Here is a 19,570-nt window from a genome sequence, read left to right on the forward strand (position 1 = left end):
TGCAATACCATGCCCCCCAAGCAATGCCCCCATGCAATGCCATGCCCCCATTCTATGCCCCCCATGCCATGCCTCCCATGCAATGCCCCCATGCAATGCCCCCATGCAATGCCATGCCCCCATGCAATGCCCCTCATGTAATGACCCCCATGCCATGCCTCCCATGCATTACCATGCCCCCATGCAATGCCATGCCCCCCAAGCCAGACCCCCGTGCAATATCCCCTGTGTGATCCCCCGTGTGACACCCCCCATGCCCCCCACACCAGACCCCTGCCCAGTGACTCCCAGTGCAATACCCCCCAGCAGACCCCGGTGCCGCACTCCAGAGGGAGCGCGATTCCCTCCGCTATTCCTTACTCCCACCACCGAAGATCCCCACGGAACGCTCCCCCCGTGCCGTGCCCCCCCCATGCTATACGTGCGATGCCCCCCGACCCCATGCAATGCCTCGCTCCCGCTCCATGCAGTAACCCTGACCCCAGCCCCAGCTCCCCGTGCAATGCCCCCGGGCACCGGCTCCCTGCTCGATGCCCCCCCCCCGCGCGCTGCTCCCCATGCTCTGCTGCGCTCCCCCCGCCCCGCCCCCTCTCCCAGCACAGCCCAAGCCCCGCCCCGTCCGACGCCCCAAGCCCCGCCCCCGGCCCCGCCCCAAGCCCCGCCCCCGCAGCCATGCCGCCGCGCAGACGCCCGGTGTCCGGTGCCGAGGGGGGCGCCCCCGCGGGAGCCCCCGCGCGCGGCGATGCGGAGCGGCGCATGGCGCGGTGCGCGCGGCCGCTGTCCGCGGCCTTCTACGGGCTCAGCTCCTGCCTCATCGTGGTGCTCAACAAGAGCGTGCTCAGCACCTACCGGTAACGGCGCCAAGCGGCCTCCGCCCGCCCGCCCGGGCCCGGCCTGCGCCCCCCGCGGCCCCGCTCCCCTCCCTTCCGCTCCCCGGGTACCGCTGCGAGCTCCGCCCCGCGGGTCTGGGGGTGCTGCTCCCCCCCCCCTTACCCTGTGTGCACGGGGGGGTGCGGGGCTGATGGGACCCCCTCGGAGCGCGTTCCCCCCATGGAGGTGCTCCCCTTCCTCCCCCATCCCAGTACGGGTGACCCCTTCCTTCCCTTCCCTTCCCCCGTGTGTAGGTGCCCCCCTTCCTTCCTTCCTTCCCTGCTCAGTGCCGGTGTCCCAGTTCCTCCCCCCCATCGCTGGTTCTCCCTTCCTTTTATCCCCCGTGATGTCGGTGCCCCCTTCTTCCCTTTCACCCCAATGCAGGGGCCCCTCTTTCTTCCTTCCCCCCCCGTGTAAGGCCCCCTCTTTCTTCCCCCCAATGTAGGTGCCCCTGTTACTTACACACCCAAATGTAGGTGCCCCCTTCCCCACCCTCATACGGGTGTCTGCCCCCCCCCGATGTGGGGTTCCCCCCCCCGATGTGAGTTCCCCCTTTCTGCCCCTCCTAATGTAGGTGTCCTTCTTCCTTTCCCCCCCCCCTTATATAGGTGCCCCTTTCCCCCCCAGTGTGGGTGCCCCCCTGACGTTTGCTTTCTGCCTGCAGGTTCCCCTCCTCTCTGTGCGTGGGGCTGGGCCAGGTGAGTGGGGTCCCCCTGCGTCCCCCGTACCCCGATCCCCCCCATGCCGGGGTTGCCATGGGGCTGACCCCCCCTGCTCTGTTGCAGATGCTGGCCACGGTGGCGGTGCTCTGGGCGGGCAAGGCGCTGCGGGTGGTCAAGTTCCCAGACCTGGACAGGCACATCCCCCGGCGGGTAAGGCCCGGCCGTGCCCCGAGGCCACGGTGATGGCCTCAGCCCCTTGGCCTGCCCTGGGCTCCACCGGGGTGATTGGCAGTGGGATGCTCGGTCTCCTTGTCCTGGGAGCCTGTGGCAGTGGAGCTGGGGGGGATAATACATGTTGGTAAGATAGGGGTGCTGCTGGCTTCTTTCCGTTGCTCACCCGTGTGTTATCCCTCTTACAATGTTCTAGACGTTTCCTCTACCTCTCCTGTATTTTGGGAACCAGATCACAGGACTGTTCAGCACAAAGAAGCTCAAGTATGAATGGCTTTTCTCTATGTGGGGGGAGTGTGTATAAACTGGGGTGTTTGGGGGGGGCCTGGTGTTTGTGGGGAGCTGCTGCCAGCCCTGAGGCTTTGCAGGGGTGAGGGTCACCCGAGCAGGAGCCACTCAGGGCGATGTGGCTCCTTCTCTATCCACATTAAAAGGAGCCATGGGTGCATTTCCATGTGCTTTACCCCAACCAGAGGCACTGGGTCACCCCTGGGTGAGGGCTTGCGGCTGTCCCTGGGGTCCCCCACACTGATATAGGGGATATCTTTTGGGGAGTGGGGGTAACACCGTTTCCATAGGGAAGCTGCAGGGTTTCCAGTGCCTCCGTGCTCCTGAGCTGCATTTTGCTGACCCTCGTTCCTCCTGCAGCCTGCCCATGTTCACCGTCCTGCGACGCTTCTCCATCCTCTTCACGATGTTTGCCGAAGGGTTCTTACTCAAGTGAGTGTTCCCAGCCCCACTCCTTGGTGCCGGGTAGAGTCAGAGGATAGGGGTAGAGCTCCCAAAGCCTGAAGGTGCTGGGGTGATGTGCGGCCTGTGAATGAGCTCTTGTGTGTTGGGATATCCATGTGGTCAAGGGGTTTGGCGCTGAGCCGGGGTTTGGGAATGACGGCGGGAGGAGGAAGCGGATGCTGGGAGCTGCAGTGTGTTATGTGGTGTGTTACTTGCCTTGATCTGCTCAGCCCTTCTCTGGTGTGCCTGGAGGGAGCGGGGTGAGGGGAGGGATGGATGCACTCTGGGTGCGGAAGCAGAGGGTGCTGTGTCAATCCACCCCATCTCATGGCTCGCCCCTGCCCTGTGCCCAGTTGAGCCCCTCTCTGCAGCAGGCAGTCCTGGTGCTCTGTGAGTGCTGCTTTACTGGGCATGTAAGTGCTCAGCTGGTGGAGTGTGGCCAGAGAAGGGCAGCGGAGCTGGAGCAGGGCCTGGAGCACAAGTGTGATGGGGAAGGGCTGAGGGACCTGGGGGGTTCAGTGTGGAGAAGAGAAGGCTCAGGGGGGACCTGATGGCTGCCTCCAACTGCCTGACAGGAGGATGGAGCCAGGAGGGGCTGGGCTCTGCTCCCAAGGAACAAGGGATGGGACAAGAGGAACCGGCCTCAAGCTGCACCAGGGCAGGGTTAGATGGAGCTGAGGAACAATTCCTGCCCCAGAGGGTGCTCAGGCATTGGAACAGGCTGCCCAGGGCAGGGCTGCAGGCACCGGCCCTGCAAGGGTTCACACCCCGTGGAGACGAGGCCTCAGTGCCATGGGTTAGGGGTGGCCTTGGCAGTGCTGGGAATGGTTGGACCTGATCTTACTGTTCCTTCCCAGCCGAGCTGACTGCATAAACTTGCACCTCACCGATGCCAAGTTGTGTTTGTTTTTAAATCAGAGATAATTGTCTAAAACCGTCTTGTTTTTACTTGCTGCAACGCTTTGCTTGGGGTGCTCCCCCCTCTGTACATGCCGGGAGGAAAAACTCCCTCTGTTCTCCCAAGAATTCAGTGCAGGTTTGTGCTGCTCTGCTTTAGGAAGAAGTTCTCCTGGGGTATTCAGATGACAGTATTCGCCATGATCATCGGCGCCTTCGTAGCTGCCAGGTGAGCTCCCCGTGTGCTGTCCTCTCTCTTGGGGCTCTGAAGGGTGCCAGAAAGCAGCAGCAAAGGGAATCCGGCACCACGGTGTGCTCCAGGAATAGACAGAGGGATTGCTGACTCCTTCTCTCCCCCCTAGACATGCTCTCTAGTAGGAAAGAATGTTTCACCAACCCAAACCCCAGCCCTTCCTCCCATGATTAACTCCTTCTGACAGCTTGCTGGCTAAACAGGAGGTGGAAGGAATCTTGTAAGTGCAGCTTCCAGCTTTAACTTTGGGTTTTTTCCCTCTCCTTTCCCAGTGCTGACTTGGCATTTGATCTGGAAGGATATATTTTTATCCTGATTAATGATGCCTTAACAGCTGCAAACGGGGCCTATGTGAAACAGAAGTTGGATTCAAAGGTAGGCTGACCTTTGGCGCTGGGCACTGCAGCGTCGCTGCTTGGTTCGGAGAGCATTAGTTACCCCGTCCCTCTCCCAAAATCTCCTGTCCAGAAGGTTTGGCAATACCTCCCAGTGCCAGTGCTGCCAAACAGCACCAGGCAGAGCCACGTCCCTGTACTGGTTATGACCACAGCCTCTTGTGACAGCAAAGAAATGGCATTTTGATGGATGCAGACCATAAAGGCTGTTGCAAACTTGTTACCTAAGTCTGTTATTTATATATATATGTGTGTTGTGTGTATACACACACAGAGCTATATTAATATGTATCTATTAAAATATGTAACATTATAAATATCTGCATTTATGTAGAGAATTATGGAATGAATCAGAATGGTCGGGGTTGGAAGGCACTTTAAAGCTCATGTAGTTCCAACCTCCCTGCCTTGAGTATGTATATGTATATGTGTATATATATAATCTATAGAAATCTCTATATGTGTGTATATAAACATTATCTATATGTGTATCTATATAGTCAAAAAAACATATCTATATATAGATATTTATCTATACAGATAGATATCTACATAGCTATGTAGCTATATATAGTTATATAGCTGTATATTTAGACAGATCCATATAAAAGCACCCTCCAACTCTCCTGTCTCTGAGAATCCCCCATGGATTCAGCTCACAAACCCAGTCTTCAGCAGCACTGTGAATCAGGTTTTATGTTTCTGGTTGGAACCAGCTTAAACACACAGATGTTTCTTGTTTCTAGGAGCTGGGGAAATACGGTCTGCTCTATTACAATGCACTGTTTATGATCCTGCCCACCTTGATCATTGCCTACTTCACTGGAGATGCGCAGAAGGTAGGATTCCTGCCCCAAAAGACTATCATCTTTATTGGCACAAGAATTTAGGGGCAAAATGGGTTGCTGAGGAGAATGTTTTACTGTTCCTTATAATGTGCTTTGCTGTAACGTAGCCTTCTTAGAAAAAAATGGGAAATACTCAAAATGAGAAACTGTAAAGTTATTAGCCCCAGTTTGCTCATAGGAACCACTTAGTGCCTGAGGGAGGAAGTCAGGGCAAAGGATGGGAGAGTAACGACCCCAAAACCACATAAGCAGAAAGGAACTCAGCCTTACACTGGACTTACTTAATTCCACAGAGTTGCTCCATTCCAGCATTTTGGGCACGTTTGAATGGGGAAGTGGGAGAGCAATAGGTGAAACAGTGTTATTCAGAACACAGAAGTTGGGTGTTTTCAGGATAAATGAGCTTCTTCAAACTCCCCTGTGCCCTTCCCTCTTGCTGAGACAGTTGAGGTGCTCTAGGAGTCAGTTTGCTGGTGCTGCCTCATCAGGGCATGATCTGATTTACATCTGGTTACATATATGTGACATTTATATTGTAGGATAATATGAATGATTTCACATTAATTATTAATAGTAATAATTATTCATAATTATTATGAATAATTATTGCCTTAGCTTATGTGCAGTCCTGCTCGGTTGCCTCTCCTGAATAAGAGCACTCCTTTTTCACTCTGCATGGGTGAGCATCCCCCTCCATGGCAAGTTTTGAAGGCTGGAGGTGTTGCTGGTGCCCCGTAGACACCCCTGTCTGTCCCCCCAGGCTGTACCCAGAGGGCTTTTCTCTCACTAGGAGCTTAAAGCTCTAATGATGGCCCTCAGTAAGCAGCCACTGAGATAAGGAGCTGTGATTAGTGGGGAGAGGTGATTGCAGAGGATGAAGGGAGCTCAGACCCTGCCCTAGATAACGCTGACTTTGCCCGAGGGGAGACTGAGCTGAGCTCTTAGGCAGAAGCTCTTCCCTGTGAGGGTGCTGAGGCGCTGGCACAGGGTGCCCAGAGAAGCTGTGGCTGCCCCATCCCTGGCAGTGCTCAAGGCCCGGTTGGACACAGGGGCTTGGAGCAAGCTGCTCCAGTGGCAGGGGTTGGAGCTGGATGTGCTTAGGGTCCTCCCCACCCAAAGCAGGCTGTGATTCTATGATAAAGTGCTCATTTATAGGCAGAGCTGGCGGGCAGGGAGCAGGCCGTTGCTCTGGGCTGCACTGTGCAGCCTCTGTTCAGCCCGTGGAGAAATCTCCTTTATTTTTAGGGTTTTTTCCTCCCCTGAACAAACTCCTCTCTCCCTGGCCGAGCTCCTGGCAGCCGGAGGCAGACAAAGATGCGCTTGTTGGGGCTGCTGCCAGGAAACCACGTTTGCAGCCTCATGAAAACCCCCCTTGTGCAGGGCGTGCAGCCGGACATGTCCCGGGGCAGAGCCGGGCTGGGGGCTGCATCGTGGGGGGCCACACTGGGGAAACTGCCCCCATCCACGTGTTAACTCTTGTAGTTCATTAACAAGCATCAGAGACAACGATTGTTATGGGAGAGGCAGAAATGGGGGTGCTGAGGGTGGCAAGCAAAGGCCTGTGTATAAAAGATAACTCCTAGGGGTTCCGTCCTCTGAGTCTGCTCTGCTCCAGGCTGAAGGGCCCCATCTTGATGAGCTTTATGGTCCCTTCCAACCCAAACCAGTGTGTGATTCAATGGTACTGTGGTTTATAATGTATGTGTGAAATCCTCCTTCATGGGGAGGTGCAAAAGAGCTCCTTGATTTGGAGGTGATGCTGACGTGGACAGCCCGAGGACATCACCCTGAGCCATGTTAGGGTTTGTTTTTTCCTGCTGTGACGTCAAAACCAACATCAGGGACTTGTTTCTTGTCTTGCTGTGAATGACTGCATTTCCTTTTCCTCCTCTAAGGCTTGGGGTGTGTTTCTTGCAGGCAATGGAGTACCAGGGCTGGGCAGACACGTTCTTCATTGTGCAGTTTATGCTGTCGTGTGTGATGGGGTAAGGTCACCCCCTGCTGTGGTGGTGGGTGCTGCCATTTGGTGGTCTGAGCCATTCGGGGTTAAAGAAATAAGAAATCCTTAGTCCTGATGGGGACAATGTTGCTGAGAGCTGTGGCAGATGGAAATCATTTCCTACCCTGCTTCAGTGCAGGTTTAGCCCAGAAAAGCAGTGGTATAAATACCACTGTAGAAAAGAGGGGGTGAGATGGGTGGTGATGCACAAAGCGTGTCCTGAAAGCTGACGTTGGCTCTTCCTCCTGCAGGTTTATTTTGATGTACTCCACGGTTCTTTGCACTCAGTATAATTCTGCTCTTACAACTACAATAGTTGGCTGCATTAAGGTAAGTGGCTTTCCCTGCTCCTTGTCCATCCAGCAAGAGCCCTGAACAGCCTTGGGGCATCCACAGCATCCCTGCAACCGCTTCCACTAAGCATCCCCATGATGCATCCACACTGTGCATCCCCTGGCTCTGCCTACACAAGCACAGGGGCTCTGGGGCTTTCCTCAGGTGCTGCGCAGGGGGCAGGACAGCTCCAATGGGATTCAGTTTTTAATGCATTCATTTCTTTGCTGCTGTCTGGAGTACAGGAATACTCTGTGCATGGTTGCGTGGCAAGAGGCTGTGTGTGGCGCTGAATGTGGTTGGTGCACTCAGCTTCCCCAGGGCTAATGATGTGGAAACCAGCCAGAAACAGCCACAGTCCCTGTGATCTGCTGGGTCACTGTGGCCCAACAAGCCCATTGCACCAATAGATGGGTGCTCCTGGGTGTTACTCTGGGTTTCAGTGCCCAGCAGTGTGTGTGAGGCTGCTCTGGAGTGGAGCCTCTGTTCAGCAGCTCTAAACCTGCCCATCCCTGGCAGTGCTCAAGGCCAGGTTGGACACAGGGGCTTGGAGCACCCTGCTCTAGCAGAATGCGCGCAGCATGGGAAATAAGCAGGAGGAGCTAGAAACCTGTGTTAAGTCGGGAGATTATGATCTGGTGGCAATTACAGAGACGTGGTGGGACAGCTCACATGACTGGAATATAGTCATGGAGGGCTATGTTCTTTTCAGGAAAGACAGGCCAGCCAGGCGGGGTGGTGGGGTTGCTCTTTATGTGCGAGAGCAGCTACAATGCGTTGAGTTCTGTCTGGGGACAGATGATGAGCGAGTCGAGAGTCTGTGGGTGAGAATTAAGGGGCAGGCTGGCAGGGGCGATGCTGTTGTGGGGGTCTGTTACAGGCCACCGGATCAGGGTGAGGAAGTTGACGAGGCCTTCTACAGGCAGCTGACAGCGGCCTCACAGTCACAGGCCGTGGTCGTCGTGGGGGATTTTAACTTCCCTGATGTTTGCTGGAAGGACTACTCGGCAACCCAGCCGCAGTCCAGGAGGTTCCTCCAGTGTGTGGATGATAACTTCCTCATGCAAATGGTGGACGAGCCAACCAGGAGAGGTGCGCTGCTGGATCTCATCCTCACTAACAAGGAGGGTCTGGTCGAAGCAGTGAAGGTTGAGGGCTGCCTTGGTTGCAGCGACCACGAGATGGTAGAATTCAGGATCTTGTGTGGTAGGGTCAGTAGAATAGCAAGTAGAATCGCAACCCTGGACTTTAGCAGGGCAAACTTTGGCCTCTTCAAGCGATTGCTAGGGGAAATCCAGTGGGCTAGGCTGCTTGAAGGGAAAGGGGCCCAAGATAGTTGGTTGACGTTCAAGGACTGCTTTTTCCGAGCTCAAGATCGGAGCATCCCGACACGTAGGAAGTCGAGGAAGAGGGTCAGGAGACCTGCGTGGTTAAATAGGGAATTGCTCGGTATGCTCAAGTGGAAGAGGAGAGTTTACAGGTCATGGAAAGAAGGGCTGGCCACTTGGGAAGAATATAAGGCTGCTGCTAGAGGATGTAGGAAAGCTGCTAGGATGACTAAGGCCTCCTTGGAATTAAAGCTGGCGAGAGGGGTCAAGGACAGCAGAAAGAGCTTTTTCAAATACATGGCAGGTAAAACTAACACCAGAGGCAATGTAGGCCCGCTGATGAACGGGACGGGTGCCCTGGTGACAGAAGATACAGAGATGGCAAAGTTACTGAATGACTTCTTTGTCTCTGTCTACTCTGCCGGAGGCAGTCCTGAAGAGCCCTGTACCGCTGAGACCCCGGATGAAGATAGGTCAACGGAGCGGTCTGCCTTAGTCGATGAGGAATGGGTTAAAGACCAGTTGAGCAATCTGGATATCCATAAATCCATGGGTCCAGATGGGATGCACCCGCGGGTGCTGAGGGAACTGGCTGAGGTCATTGCTAGACCGCTCTCCATCATCTTTACCAAGTCTTGGGAAACGGGAGAGGTGCCTGAGCACTGGAGGAAAGCAAATGTCACTCCTGTCTTCAGAAAGGGCAAGAAGGAGGACCCGGGTAACTATAGACCGGTTAGCCTCACCTCCGTTCCTGGGAAAGTGATGGAACACCTTATCCTTGGTGCCATCTTAAGGCATATCAAGGATAAGAGGGTTATGAGGGGCAGTCAACATGGCTTCACCAAGGGGAAGTCGTGCTTGACCAATCTCGTAGCCTTTTATGAGGAAATAACACAGTGGATGGATGATGGCAGAGCGGTGGATGTGGTCTACCTTGACTTCAGCAAAGCGTTTGACACAGCCTCCCACAGCATCCTTGCGGCTAAATTGAGGAAGTGTGGTCTGGATGATCGGGTAGTGAGGTGGACTGTGAACTGGCTGAAGGAGAGAAGCCAGAGAGTTGGAGTCTATGGGGCAGAGTCTAGTTGGAGGCCTGTATCTAGTGGAGTGCCTCAAGGGTCGGTACTGGGACCAGTATTATTTAATATATTCATCAACGATTTAGATGAGGGAATTGAGTGTACTATCAGCAAGTTTGCTGATGACACTAAGCTGGGAGGGGTGGCCGACACGCCAGAAGGCTGTGCTGCCATCCAGAGGGACCTGGACAGGCTGGAGAGCTGGGCGGGGAATAACTTGATGAAATATAACAAGGGAAAGTGTAGAGTCCTGCATCTGGGCAGGAACAACCCCAGGTTCCAGTATAGGCTGGGGAACGACCTGTTAGAGAGCAGTGTAGGGGAGAGGGACCTGGGGGTCCTGGTGGACGACAGGGTGACCATGAGCCGACACTGTGCCCTTGTGGCCAAGAAGGCCAATGGCATCCTGGGGTGTATTAGAAAGGGGGTGGTTAGTAGGTCGAGAGAGGTCCTCCTTCCCCTCTACTCTGCCCTGGTGAGACCTCATCTGGAATATTGTGTCCAGTTCTGGGCCCCTCAGTTTAAGAAGGACAGGGACCTGCTGGAGAGAGTCCAGCACAGGGCAACTAAGATGATTAAGGGAGTGGAGCATCTCCCTTATGAGGAAAGACTGAGGGAGCTGGGTCTCTATAGTTTGGAGAAGAGGAGATTGAGGGGTGACCTTATTAGTGTATATAAATATATAAAGGGGGAGTGTCACGAGGATGGAGCCAGGCTCTTCTCAGTGGCAAACAATGAAAGGACAAGGGGCAATGGGTACAAATTGGAGCACAAGAGGTTCCACTTAAACCTGAGAAGAAACTTCTTCTCAGTGAGGGTGACGGAACACTGGAACAGGCTGCCCAGGGAGGTTGTGGAGTCTCCTTCTTTGGAGACATTCAAAACCCGCCTGGACACGTTCCTGTGTAACCTTATCTAGGTGTTCCTGCTCCGGCAGGGGGATTGGACTGGATGAGCTTTTGAGGTCCCTTCCAATCTCTAACCTACTGTGATACTGTGAATGTGTCCCTCCCTGCCCTGGATGAGCTTTAAGCTCCCTTCAACCCAAACCATGCCGTGGTTCTATGAATCCAGCCTTGCCTGCACTTGCCTGTTCCATGCTTCCTGCACCGGAGGTTTCCTGTTTCCATAGTGGTTAATGCATTGAGCACAGGCTTGTCTGGGGCTGTACAGAAACTTGTGTTCTTGCTCCTCAAATCTTGTTCCTTTGCAGAATATTTTAGTAACCTATATTGGGATGTTTTTTGGAGGAGACTATATTTTTACATGGATGAACTTCATTGGTCTAAATATCAGGTAAGAACAACTTTGTTCATAGTTTTTAGTTATGATTTTAAGTGAAAACTGCTGTCAAACTGGAATGGTTTGACAGGCTCCAGGCTTCTTTCAAGGAAATCCCTGTGGAATTGTCACCTATCTGTGCTGCAGCAGAGGAGCCAGCATGGTGTCAACCCATGTCTTGGAGCCTGAGACGAGCCTAGCACCACTCGGTCCCTGCTCCCAGCTCAGGCTGGAAGAGCTCCTGGATGGACTTGGGTTGTTTTAAAGCCTAGAGATCACATGAACATCTCTTAGCAGCAAAGTGAAGCTGTTCCCAGTGTTGCAGTTGGGAATCCTATCATTAAGGCAGCAAAGGAAGCACTCTTTGGTTTATTTCAGCTGTGTTTTACCACAGCCTTTGGGAATGTTGCCTTTCTGTGTTGTGAAAACTCTCCTTTGTCCTTCAGCAGGATCCCTTCAGCGGGTCCAGCACCAGGTTAGGAACTCGGGGTAGCAATGTTTGGGCAGGAATTAGACCAAATACCTTGTCTTAGGAGGGAAATGGAGAATTTACTTGCCAGTTGATGCTTGTGGCAGATCCTTGGCCAGGGTTTCTGTCTCCTGATGTCTCCACTCGTTTTGCAGTATTGCTGGAAGCCTGGTGTATTCCTACATCACTTTCACGGAGGAGCAAAAGAGCAAGGAGTCCGAAGCTGGCAGCAAGATGGATATTAAAGGGAAAAGCTCTGTGTGACCAAGCAGAGGCTTTTTTTGGGAAGCAATCTATGTCTGTTCGGCTGATCACGGGCAGAATGTGGGAAGGAATCCAGGCATCTGCCACGGAGTAACAGTGATGCTCTTAATTTGCACAATCTTGATGGCTGCCTTTACAAATCATTGGGAAGATAACTACACGGTGAAGAAGACATCTGATTCAGACTGATCATGAGGAATTAATGGGGTTTTAATCACGCTGATATTTGGCAGAAGTGATTGGCACAAGCAGCATGTGTTTGAATCATGGAGGACTGTGTTGGCCCTGAGGGCTGTACCTCAGCATCCTTGACCACATCCCATCTCAGTGCAGCCACCACCAGGGTGGATGCTGGGTCTGCTGATGGTGCTTTTAGGAGGCTTAGGGACATTCCCAACAAGAAGGTTTTATCTCCCACCAGTGTGCTTGGCAGGGCCACAGCCTCCCTCAACCCACCCCAGGATCAAAACGCTTTGGATTTGGGAAAGCTGCTGGCTGTGCTGGGGCAGGGACCCTCACAGGGTGCTTTGGATCAGTGTGGAGCAGATCCAGAAAATCCACTGCTCCTGCCATCCTCTTCCCACCCAGAATAATCTAGAAGAGGCCCAGAGACTTGGAATTCTAGAATCCCAGCCTGGTTTGTGTTGGAAGGGACCTTAAAGCTCCTCCAGCTCCAACCCCTGCCACAGGCAGGGACCCCTTCCACTGGAGCAGCTTGCTCCAAGCCCCTGTGTCCAACCTGGCCTTGAGCACTGCCAGGGATGGGGCAGCCACAGCTTCTCTGGGCACCCTGTGCCAGCGCCTCAGCACCCTCACAGGGAAGAGCTTCTGCCTAAGAGCTCAGCTCAGTCTCCCCTCGGGCAGGTTCAAGCCATTCCCCTTGGCCTGTCCCTACAGGCCCTTGTCCCAAGCCCCTCTCCAGGTTTCCTGCAGCCCCTTTAGGCACTGGAGCTGCTCTCAGGTCTCCCCTTCAGGAGCCTTCTCTTCTCCAGGCTGCCCCAGCCCAGCTCTCTCAGCCTGGCTCCAGAGCAGAGCTGCTCCAGCCCTTGCAGCATCTCCATGGCCTCCTCTGGACTTGTCTTAACAAGTCGATGGGGAGCAGCCTGGGGTTTTGAGGTGTGGAGTTGGTCCCTCGAGCACTGAGCACCAGCACTTCTGCTTTGGCCAAGCCCCGTCCTGCAGGTCGCAGGGTTTTTGATACTAAGTTGTTTTTGGTTTGTGACCCATAAGAAGAATGGGGTTTTTAATATGTTGGGCAGTGTTAGCTGATTTTTTAAAGGTTGTTTTACACAGCACTTCTTTCTAGGTCTCTTCTTGGATTGTCTTTTGGTTTAAAAAGGATTGTTTATAACTTTGGTTAAAAAAACCCACAATTTTGGTAAAACAGTATTTATGAATTATTTTGTATATGCTGCTTTGGTAACCAGGAAAACAGCTTCTACAGACACCAGAATTTGTTTCTGGAAGACACTTGCTAAAAACTTGCTGTTGGGCAAAGCTGCATCTATGGGGGTGCTTAACACTGAAATCCTTACACGTGATGTGGATTTCTGTAGCAGTGCTGCAAAAGCCTCACGTGCTGGTATGAGGCTGCTGCTGCCTGCTCCAGAATCCCACTTCACCTGCGAATGAGTTCCTTCTGGTTTTGCCACATTTGCTTGTCATCTGGCTGTGCTGAGGCGGTCGCAGCCAGGATGTCTGTTCTGGCTAAAGCTCTGATGGGGTTGGGGGTTGTTTCTGGAATCTGCTGGTTAGATTTGTCGGTCCAAATGGGAAGATATTTTTTAATGCTTATTTTGTCTGTGACCAGGCACCCTTCAGTGCCAGGCTCTGGACGGTATTGCATACACTGGGAAAGCAAACAGAGTTCCTACCACACTATTTTCTATGCTATTAGTCAACTAAAATTGTTTTCTACATAGAATCTATTTACAAAATGACCATTTTAGTGATTAAAAGGCTGACCTTTTGACTTGAATGTATGGCAGGCTTTGGATGTCAGTAACGAGAGCAAAGTTTATATGCCTATGTATTTTTGTACTGGCTTCAAATAAACCAGTGTCCTTCCTTCCTCCTACCCTGCTCCTCCTGCCTTCTGCCACGGCCTGGCCTGTGCTTCCCTGGAGCAGCAAGAAAAGGCTGGAGATGGTGACAGTAACAGGGACGCAGCAGGTTTGTTGTCCCTTGTGTGTATGGGTGGAGGGAGGGGGGGTGAGGGAGGTCTCTTGGGTTTTCAGCTTTGACTCAGAAGTTAAAATTAACTAAGTGACAACCCACAAAGAACTAAGTCATAACCCACAGCTCACCCCTTGCTGCCTCTCCTTGGTGTCAGCACCAGCCTTCCTCTCTTCGCTGCCTTCCTTTATGTGATGCTGCCTTTACATTAAAGCCCACAGGTCTCTGGGCTGCCTCTTCAGCTGCTCATCTACCACCAGTCCTGGGCTGCTGCTGCCCTGGGCCAGTGCTGGGGAAGATGGATTCAGGAGCAACCTTGAAAGAAAGAAACAGTGCAAAGCTGAACCAGAAAAGGGTATTTTGTTTCTGTGGTTTTCACCAGGCTGCTACACCGGGGTGGGTTCTTCACCTCCTCCCCAAGCAGAAACCCTCTATCCCACGCTTTGAGCAAAAAACTCAGGAATTCTTTCTGCAGACAAGTTAGGTTTAAAAAATAGTTTAATAAGCTTTTTCAGAATTGCAGACAGAGGGTGGGGGATCAGAGAGGGAACTGCCAACAGTGCAAAATTACAATGTGTGGAAAATGTATAAAACTAACTCGTAAGTTGTGTGTGTGTGGTTGGTTGGTTTTATAATATCCCGCTTAATCCTTTAGGAAGCGCAGCAACGAGGCTGACTCTGTTGAACTGGGCTTTCCATGCAGGCTGCAGTCTTAAAGCACTTCATCATGACAGCACTTCCAGAACACATCCAACTCGTGATGTGAGGCTTCAGCGCAGTTTGGAAACAAGGCTCTGAGCTCCAAACTGCACCAAAGGCTTTGCAAATGAAATCAGAGTTACTTTAGTTCTAGGCTTTTAAATAGCTTTAGTAGTGCAATGACTTATCAAGTTATAGTGGCTGCGGGCTGAGGAACAGGAACAAAGTCTTGTATAAAACACCAGCATAAACAAAACCTAAATCAGAATTAAATCTTCTTAAAGTCTAGCTGAGCATTGCAGAGCTGCTGATTATGGAATGTCAGGTGCCTCCTATGCGTCACCAAAAGGAAGGTAAGATAAACCAAAGCAACAGTCCTGAAGATACACACGGTGCTGTATTTCACACACAAGCCTGAGCCAATTGACTTAGAAACGTTCCTATCGGGTTGTGGAAGCAAACAAAACTGTATCAGAATAAAAGTGAAAATAGGACTCTAGTTGCAAAAGCGGCAGTGCACCACCGTCAGTCTGAAATGGTCTCAAGCCCATCTTTGATCCAAGGCTGTGATGCTTTGGGTTTGATGAACCAGATTGGGAAGTTAACAGCAACCTCTTACTAAAGCAATCCCTTCATTACTTGATTAACGCAGGCTGTAGTTAGCAAACCTCTCTGCTGTGCCTCTCCATGTGAATTGCTGGCTAATTCTAGGCAGATGTCACCTTCCACACGTCAGCTGGACCAGTCAGAGTGGATCATTCACAGCACTTCTGGGAACAGCAGGTTAACAGCTCCTGTAACCCATCATGGTGACAGAACCAGGCCGGATCCAGAGGATTTGGCTCGTTAATGACCATGGAGTCCAAGTTCAGGTGGTTGAAGAAGAAATGAAACCAAACAAAACCTTTAGCAGTTGGGTGTTAGGGTGATAAATCAGTTTCAAACCATAGGACCATACACTTAAAACCGAAATTATACAGACTCATAAATGTGAAAATAACCCATTAAAAATGGCCAGCATGCCTGTAAGCCACAGGAGGAGGAGGACAAGATGATAAGTTATACAAATGAACAATTTTCCTATTTTTTTAAATATAGTAGATGTGGCTTTATAAATAACAATAAACCAAAACACTGCTATTAAAAAACTTTTCCTATTTCATGGATGTGAACCCTACCTGAAATATTCTCACATTCTGCTAGTGGGATGGTGAGCATCACGCCCTCCACATACACTACAAAGAATCCCCCTTTCTCCCACCTTAAGCTTAAAATCCATACCTACTCTCACTTGTTACATGTGAAGCTCTATACAATGAGTGTATCTTCTGTGCCAAATATGTGTATATGATGTTCCTGCTCCCACTGAAACACCCATCCAGACAAGGCCCACTGGTTGTCAGACATTCCAGCCCAGGTTCCTGGCTGCATGTCCATTTTCAAGCTGTACAGCCAGAATCCCTTTCCACTTCCCTACCCTTCCTGTGCTTGGTGAAATGTGGAAGATGACAGCCTGCAAATAAAGCAGAGGATGAGCTAACACCTGATCTTGGTGAAGCATTTAGCTGAGTTCAAAAAGAGACGAGATGATGGCTAAGGGAAGCGAGGGACTTTGTGCAACGCAAGCATCATGCTTAACACATCCTTAGCATTGCTATTTGCCATAAAAAGTAAGAAAAATCATAGTTTTCAAAATCAAATGACATGTAACCATTCTTGATGTCAAGTGTTGACTGTTCTCTGAGAAGAAAATAACATGATGGTGGCTAAAAAGCATCTTTTAAGTCGATTGGTTTGGTTTAGGGGTATTTTTTGTCTTTTTTTTTTTCCTAGAAAAGACTTCAGCAAAACAAAAGGAAGCTGACATTAGACTCAGGATATCAATTCTCTCATAAAAGTTTACCAACTGTACAAGTTAAGAAAATTATACAAGCTTTAGTTTTAAGAAAGGACAGTTCAATCAAGACATAAGTACTGTAAAAATCTTTCAAAGGCTACAAAGGAATCTGGAAAAATACAGAACGTATTTCTTTAGCCCAGATAAAGAATATGGAAAGACATCATTGATGTCAACAATTTTACATAGACAAACCTGACCTGGTTTATTTATTTACCTTTTAAAACTTCTATATATAAAAATAGTTGTGCTCATAACTTTCAGGATTCACACGGGTTCCTTAACAACGGGATGGTGCTTTCCTCTTGCTCTCGGTGCCTGCTCTGATGCACGTCTTCTATTTCATTTTAACCTCCTGCAAGGTTTGAACCAGCCCCTTGCTTCAAATAGGATGCTTTGTTCACTTGTACAATGCTTACATGGTGTGTTACACACAGAAGTTTCTTTAAATGGATTAGGCTGGGAGTATTTTTGTACAAACTCACTGATTTGTTTCACTAATGTTTTTAAGAGCCTTACTGTTGCTCCCAGAACTGCAGTTGCCAGCTCTGAGAAACAAAATAGTCTCCTAGTGCTCTTCAGCACTGAATAAATCCCCAAAACTCATCAGATCTTAAGAGCCACCTAGAAGGTAATAGGAAAAAAAATCTCAGCAGATTGCTTTAGGGAGCTGGATTTTGCAAGGTAACCCATCAACCCTGAAAATTTTAGACACCCCACATTTACTCCAAGGAATAAAAATCAGCTCCTAGCACTCAGTCATCCAAAGTTTCTAGTTCTTCAAGCTTCCCGTGTGAATTTGATTCTTGGAAGAACTCTGAAGAACCTGGGCTCTCTTTGCCATTGCTGTTAATTCTTCTTCTTTTTAGAGGTCTTTCATTTTTTTCTTCAAAATCATTCTCGTTTCTTGAAGCTGAATGAGCAAGTTTTGGGTCGATGGAAAGGTTCTCAGTCTCATACCCATTTGTATCCAGATCCGTGTGAGGTGTTTTCTTCCCACTAGTAGGTCCATTTACATGCAATCCTTCAGTTTTTGCTTCATCTTTGTTTGGTATCTCACCTGGGCCATTAGCAGACACCCCTGTGTTCCAGAGACACAGTGTAAGGCACACAGTAGAAGCATCACCAGTAACAGTACAATCTGAGACAGGTCAACAAAGCAGAAGTGTAACTAGCCCCATTCAACTAAAAAGCCAGTATAGCTCTCCATACCCTTGCTGTGTGATGGACAAGTGATTTATTTGCATACAAACGACAGACTTATCACATCAGAGTTTCTGGAAGCCTTTACAAGCCAAGAAAATGTCCTGGAGTCTCCTAACTGTACAAGCTGCAGGTGGACTGTCCTCACCTGGGCACTTTCCGTAGCTTCCTCTTGACTTTCACAACCTGAGCCACCCCCAAGCTCCTCCCTCCTCCTGCTACTGCTTTCACCAGCTCCTTTGGAACGGCTGTCCCTTGCTTTTGAGGTTTTCTTCGCACATGAGTTATCCTGTCCTGGCTCTTTTCCCATTCCTAACTGGCCTTCAATGCCCCATGCCTGGTAAGAACAGCCAGTGGTGGTCCTGAGACAGGCAACACAGTGGCACTAGTGCTACACAACAGCCGAGTTCCCATCCTGGTCTCTGCACTGGCTAAATGCAAATGTGTAGCTGTTTCAGAAACATTTTGAACTTGAAGGTTCTAGCACCTTGGAAAACATTCAAACTAAAGGAGGTTTGTTTCTCCCACTTGGCTGTGATCATCTGGCAACTGTTTCAGAGGGACAGGGCAGGCACTCACCATTCTGATTGCTGCTGCTGGTTGTGCTGTCTTCCCGCTCAGACTGGCTGGTGCTGCTGTTGGAAGTTGTAGGAGGAGGGGAGGGAGCTCTACTGGATGCAGCACTTTCACTTTCATCCAGGAGACGGTCCATATAATCCCTACACAACAGAAACAGCACATTCAGCTTCACCTTTGCAGTGTAAAGTATTGGAGTTATTTGCACATAAATACTCCCTGTACGTACTGCAAGTGTGACCAAGTCCCATTTCAGATCTGTTGATAATGCACAGGCTTATCTTGCAAAGTTGACAGCTTCAGTATCTCCTGGGTTAACTTCCCCAGGTATGGTCTGTCCACAGCAACCATGTGGTTACTGACCAACCTCACAGCCAGCTCCTATAAATTCAGCCTGTGCTTATGCTAAGCCCCATAAGATCATGCACAAGCAGGAACTTCAATCTGCTGTGACGCTGTGGACTGCTCTCAAGGAGATGCTCTCAGGCAGCTTTGTACTAAGTTCTTGCAATCTGCTGCAGCAGCAGTAACATACCATTAAGGTATAAAGCAACACCATACCATTAAAGTAAGTAAGTTTTGTGCACGTACAGCCTCAGGAAGGCCAAAGTTAAAAGGAAATTAAAAGCTTCAGAGTGAAAGACAATTTCCATATCTGAAATCTATTACAGTCCTACAATTTAGGTCACTAATGGTAAATCTCTTATGAAAGATTTAAACAAACAAAGCTGGCTGGTAAAGCCCTTACAGTAGCCTGGATTAGCTCCAGGAACAGCACAGCCTCACACATAACTATTCTGGAACTGATACTGCACCTAACTTCCCACATCTATCTGCAAAATCAGTCAAGAATAGACAAGTACAATCCTTAATGGCACTTTAGATCACCACATGCAGGTAACTGCAAAGGGATCAGACAATGTTTGAAGTGATTAACAACCCAGAATGTCCATCTGGAAAAAAAGAAGATGGAAGAAAAGGGGGAGACAGACAGTCCCTGACAACCGGTTAAGAAACTAGCAGCTTCTTTGTAACAGTTTGCTTTACAAAGCTACAGATGGCAACTCTCAATGTCATACTGCAAGTTCACTTCAGTGGTCCAACAGAGTTCAGAAACACTGATATTACACAGAAGGATCAACAGAAGCCAGGAGTAAACAAGGAATAAAAAAAAATAGTAGGAAGACTTGGAAAAAGTCAGCGGAAGGAGTGGGATAGTAAAATCATAGAATCACTGCACTGGAATGAAGGGCAGAAGGATATGTTGGCTCACTTGCTCAGATTTGAGAGAGGAGAATACTCAGTTACAAACGTCCCCTCTCTGCCTGAGATGTGAATGGGGAAAGGAGCTCTGTACACCCAAAAAAGCTCCAATACAG

At 50.2% G+C, this 19,570-nt stretch overlaps 2 protein-coding genes across 4 annotated transcripts in view; one reads left to right on the plus strand and one right to left on the minus strand.

Moving 5' to 3' along the window:
• The first annotated feature begins 661 nt into the window (after nt 1–661).
• Nucleotides 662–12,253, plus strand: SLC35D1 (solute carrier family 35 member D1). Its single transcript, XM_061364871.1, has 12 exons — nt 662–851; nt 1,535–1,568; nt 1,656–1,742; nt 1,960–2,027; nt 2,412–2,483; nt 3,553–3,621; nt 3,918–4,020; nt 4,787–4,879; nt 6,806–6,873; nt 7,139–7,217; nt 10,841–10,923; nt 11,533–12,253. Exons 1-12 carry the CDS (start codon nt 673–675, stop codon nt 11,639–11,641), a joined length of 1,044 nt encoding a protein of 347 aa, XP_061220855.1. The 5' UTR covers nt 662–672; the 3' UTR covers nt 11,642–12,253.
• A 4,142-nt stretch (nt 12,254–16,395) lies between these two features.
• Nucleotides 16,396–19,570, minus strand: part of MIER1 (MIER1 transcriptional regulator) — a 37,441-nt gene continuing 34,266 nt past the window's right edge. For all 3 annotated transcript variants that reach the window (XM_061364893.1, XM_061364892.1, XM_061364891.1), the window contains 2 exons: nt 18,195–18,334; nt 16,396–17,493 (listed from right to left, as the gene is read on the minus strand). In XM_061364893.1, coding sequence (XP_061220877.1) covers nt 17,168–17,493; nt 18,195–18,334 — 466 coding nt within the window. In that variant the 3' untranslated portion in view covers nt 16,396–17,167. The remainder of the gene's footprint in view (nt 17,494–18,194; nt 18,335–19,570) is intronic.

The sequence above is a fragment of the Neopsephotus bourkii genome, unplaced genomic scaffold (genome assembly GCF_033783945.1).
Source record: "Neopsephotus bourkii isolate Nb327-2 ecotype Australia unplaced genomic scaffold, CSIRO-AGI_Nbou_v1 NB_1250, whole genome shotgun sequence".
Lineage (NCBI taxonomy): Eukaryota > Metazoa > Chordata > Aves > Psittaciformes > Psittacidae > Neopsephotus > Neopsephotus bourkii.